The following is a 4,911-nucleotide window of genomic DNA, read 5'->3' as shown; positions in this document are numbered from 1 at the left end:
CAGAATTTGACGACGAAAATTGAACCCGGTTTATGTAAAAGCCATTCCTAAACTTTGTCTCTTTTTATAAAATGAGTTAAGAAAGCATTTAAACGTTAACTTGATACGCATATAAATAAGTTTATTGACATGGGCAGTATTACCACAAAATTACATGTCTTGAGGTGCGCAAAATGGGTTTATCTTAGATTGGATTTGAACTTTTAAGGAACATAATAATCGTTCAGCAAGCAAAATAATACCAACCGATACGCAAATTTTTGGGATTTTTTAAAAACACTTTAATATTTCGTCTTTTATTTTTATTTTTTTACAATTTAAAGGCATACATCTATATATATTATGCACTTTAAAACAAAAACAAAGAACTAAAAATAAAAGCCAAATTATTTGAATAAAACGCAGTTTGTGAACCCAAGGCTTATATGGGCACTCTCATGCATGTATTGTTTTGTTAGTGATTATTGTAATTTCCTACAGATAATTTAACCGTGCAAGATGTATAACAGGTAAGCAATGTGTCTTCTTGTAATGATAGATCACTTGAGGATATCAGAGAGAGAGAGAGAGAGAGAGAGAGAGAGAGAGAGAGAGAGAGAGAGAGATTGAGATTTGAATATTTGACCATAATCTAAAGAAAATCACATACATTTTGGTATTTATTTTTATCAGTTGGGAATAAAAACAGGCAATGTATAATAGTAAACATTGCGTCAGAAACTGCAGGTATAACGATGGTTATCCAATGTGAATAGTTCATATTTCTATGGTCACCTGATTATTGTTATTTACTCTTCTGTTTATATATATTTTTTTTAATTTGAATTTAAAAATTTAGTTAAACAATTACGTTTATAGAGTTTGGAACTCAAATGATTGTTAAAAAAACAAGAGAGGCAGAGAGCCAAACTATTTAACTTTCCATATGCAAACTATGTGATGTAAACAAATGATTAATGTATCGAGATATCAATTATAACGTTAAAAAGTTGGTTTCCGTGTTCGCCTCATTTGTAGGGAAGTGGATGCTCATTGCTAGCATTATTTGGGATGACCGGAAAAAGCTAAATAATCATATATGAAATCAAAGTGTGTCAACTAAAGATCCACTTAAATTGGCATCTTCCAATCTAGGATTTACGGTTTCTGATCTTTTTATCATTGTGAAAAAGTAGCAGGTCAGAAGCTCATGACTTTGAAAGGTGGTTGCTAAGGCAAACAAACATAGTTTTATACATGTAACGCCGATGTTTTAGTTTGTTTTTTTTTTTAAGTTTGATAGCAACAGCAAACATATACAATTTGTAAGTCTTGAAATACGATCAAACAATAAAACTGGACAATAATATCACATTAATACAACGTTTCATATTTTACATACATTTGTATATACAGTATGTACAACCTATTCGTTTGAATAACACAAGAGTCTGGATAGAACGTGCTCTGCATATAAAACAAGTCCATATTGCACAAAGTTACTCTGACGACTGTCAGACTTGTTCACATCAGTTTACATTCACGTTTCTCCGTGGTGACCGTCCCTGATAAACAACAGTCCTACAACAACACCGAACCCGAGCATTGTCGACAACACTTTCCAAACGTTCCGACCTTTCTCGAGCTCTTTGTTCAGTATTTCAAAAAACGTCACGTAGATGAAAGAGCCAATAGAAAGTCCTTGCAGAACTCCGGCGGCAATGTTTTCACTTCGGCTATCTTCGCCTGTTTCCGTGACGATATAACCAATCATGACACCAATAGGGGCGACAATCGACAGTAGTACAAGGGAGGAGATTATGTTTCGAAGCCTCTTGAATCCCTCAGCCAACTGCAAACCGACACTGAACGCCACTATACATTTGTGTAGAGCAAGAACCCCCATGATTCTCCACGTATCGGGGTCTGTCTTCTGTAATCCAACCGATAGACCTTCAAAAATCATATGAAAAGACAGGGCGAACAACAAAACCACTGACCTAAACGCAAGGGATTCTGGGTTGTGGCTCTCGATGACCACTTGGGGCTGCTCCGCCTCGTTATGAGTAATGTTGAGTTCCTCTCTTTTAGCATCATTGTGCGAAATGGCTCCGTATCCAAGGTTTGCCGAACACTCGCCATTTTGTTCCAGTTTGATTTTCTCCGCCAATTTGGAATCGACGGTTCTCGACTGTCCATCGCCTTCAGTCTTATCTGGATCTTTATGAGATGGAGCTATCCCATTAATGCCGTTTTGTTCTAACACTACATTCACGCAGGATTTTGAAGTGAATGAACTGGTCTCCTCATGTCCTTTGTCCTCAATACACGTTTGAGCTGGGTTCTCGTGTCCAGAATCATGCATGTGATGGGAGTGTCCGTGATGGGAATGTCCGTTATGGGAATGTCCGTATCCACACGCTCCGATCATGTTTTCAATAAACAATATCAGAAAGAATCCAACACCCGCCAACGCTTCAGCAATCGGGTAATCGAAAGAAAAAGACTCCTCAATCAGTTCAACTGTTTCTGGCAACAAATGCAAGAAGGACGTTCCAAAAAAAACGCCGCCAGAAAAGCAGTTGAGAAGTCCGATCCACTTCTTCAGATTACATTTCGAGGCGAGTTTCTTCTCAAATAGTTTAAGAACTACCAAGGGCAGTATCCCGAACAGAAATGTAACACCAAAAAGGATGAAAATGGCTGCTATCTTTGCTACTGATGCCATTTTGAGCAGCGACGGCAGGTTAATGGCATAAAACTGTTATCTTATTAGCAGCTTTTATAGGAACAGAAAATACTCCAATTCGTCATTCACGACAAACTGTGAACCGTGTGCAGTTCAGCAATTTATGTACACGCTTCGGTTATTTCAAAATCTTTTCCTTCCATTCATCACTATCAATTAGATTCTTTTCCTTGAGGTAATCAGAGTCGATTAGTGCATGCCATAAATCGTCCTCTGTCCTGTAAAGGTAAACATAAATAAAATTATATAACAATTACTCCCTCCCTCCCTCTCTCTCTCTCTCTCTCTCTCTCTCTCTCTCTCTCTCTCTCTCTCTCTCTCTCTCTCTCTCTCTCTCTCTACATACCGCTTATGAACATTACTTCAGCAACGAAGCTCAGGTGTACATTGATGGCGAATATAAGTAATGTATCATGTTATTCACAGGTAAGTAATCCCTATCGATATTCATCGTTTACGTTTGATAACATCTTTCTCGCCCTTTATTTTACAGGCGCGTTCATTAGTATTCATTATCAACTCTGTCTTGCCTGATAAAACGATATACCTATCTATGTAGATATATATTCACATGTATGTGTATTGCATTCCGGACCAATCTTAGAAAAAAGAAAACACAGAGGAGGAAACGGACCGAAAATATCACGTAAAGGTCGTGGAAAACTTTTACCTGTAAATTTACTATAGAGTCTATTCATCATAAATTCAACAATCCCTTTCTTTTTTTACTTTAGGTGTTTTACACACGAGACCAATATCCGCACGTGGTAAATCGGTGACGAGACGTTAATAGTAGACCACCTAGCTATACAAAACATAATTAACAGGTAATTAACAGGTAAGTAACTGGACTTGACCAGGATGATTGTGCAAGTATACTTTTTTATCATCATTGAAAAAGTTGTCTACATTTGTGATAGATATATTAACTTGCTTTACTTACATGTTTATTACCTGTACTCCTCTTCATTGGACTTTGTATACATTCCTGTAAGTGTCCGTTCTGTACCTTACGTACCAATGACATGTTTTGAGAAAAAACAAAGAAAGAGCAAGAATACAGATCATTTTTTTCTTCCCCTATCATTAATGTTTATTTTTCCATCAGATTTCACATTGTGCTTAATTATTATTAATGCAGTAGCGATGCATGTAAACTTGCGATCTGTGAACAAATTTGTTAAAAAAAAACCAACTGAACTTTATTTATTTTACAACGATTGATAAGCAAGTTCTACAACTTTTATTTATATCTCTCGTTGGCACGGATGTTACCGCGAATTTGTTAATTCATTTATACATTATATCCCCTATAAAGAAATATGGCAACCTTCAAATGAAATACAATTACATATAACTTACATTAAATTGTAGTGTTCCGATAAATAAACGCACCAAGAGAAGGTGGTTCGGATATTTTTTGACAAGCACAAACAAAATATATTTACATTACCCTAATAAAGGCTCCATGGAAACTGAAAGGCTTTGACTCGGTCCTCGACTGGTTAGAAGTAGAAATATGATGTTTGGGAAATTTCCACAATGTTTCTCCCACAATGGAAAAGAAAAATCATTCTTGTATAGTTGATTGGTGCACAAGTGCGCGAAGAACCAATACTTGCACTACTTGCTGAATTTACCATATACGGGAATATAACGTATGTTCTTGGAAATTGATAAATGAGACCTCATTATCACTTTGGGATCGACAGAGTTGTATCGAAAACCAATATCTCAAAATGAAATACATGTACATGAATAACAATGCTGTTCAATGCGCCAACTTCGAAGAAGTAACAGTTGAAGTCTGTTAAATCGAGATCAAAGAAATCCACGGGTTTACAAACGAAACCTACGAGGATTTAAAAACAAAACTACTTTATATCGCTTATTTCTACGTTTGTTTTCTGTATAAAGAGAACAAAAAACCATAAACATGTTAAAATATCTTGAAAAGAATCTTGTACAAAGTACGTAAATGAAATCGACAGCAATTTTAGGTGTTACATGAATTGTAAATACAGAAAAATATATATGCACATGTAAAAGGAAAGGAGGAATTAACATATAAAACATTGAAAACATATGGATGGACCGGGAATCGAACCCGGGACCCCAGCAACTCTAGTCAGAAACTTTACTGAGCTAACCAGTCGATATCCACGAGCGATATAGCCCCAAAT

At 36.1% G+C, this 4,911-nt stretch overlaps 1 protein-coding gene across 4 annotated transcripts; it reads right to left on the bottom strand.

Annotated features, from left to right (window-relative positions):
* Window positions 1-280: 280 nt before the first annotated feature.
* LOC128178847 (zinc transporter ZIP1-like) lies at window positions 281-4,347 on the bottom strand. 4 transcript variants are annotated; one of them, XM_052846222.1, is made up of 3 exons: window positions 4,182-4,347; window positions 3,672-3,737; window positions 281-2,946 (listed from the first exon to the last, which is right to left on the bottom strand). In XM_052846222.1, the coding sequence occupies exon 3, from the start codon at window positions 2,705-2,707 to the stop codon at window positions 1,520-1,522; it is 1,188 nt and encodes a 395-aa protein (XP_052702182.1). In that variant the 5' UTR covers window positions 2,708-2,946; window positions 3,672-3,737; window positions 4,182-4,347; the 3' UTR covers window positions 281-1,519. The 4 variants fall into 4 exon arrangements, with proteins under 4 accessions (XP_052702182.1, XP_052702180.1, XP_052702181.1 ...); XM_052846220.1 differs by lacking the exon at window positions 3,672-3,737; XM_052846221.1 differs by lacking the exon at window positions 4,182-4,347 and having other exon boundaries at window positions 3,672-3,749.
* Window positions 4,348-4,911: the final 564 nt, after the last annotated feature.

The sequence above is a fragment of the Crassostrea angulata genome, chromosome 3 (assembly GCF_025612915.1).
Source record: "Crassostrea angulata isolate pt1a10 chromosome 3, ASM2561291v2, whole genome shotgun sequence".
Classification (NCBI taxonomy): domain Eukaryota; kingdom Metazoa; phylum Mollusca; class Bivalvia; order Ostreida; family Ostreidae; genus Magallana; species Magallana angulata.
Note: the sequence above shows the minus strand (reverse complement) of the source record. Positions and strands in the feature narration are given on the sequence as shown.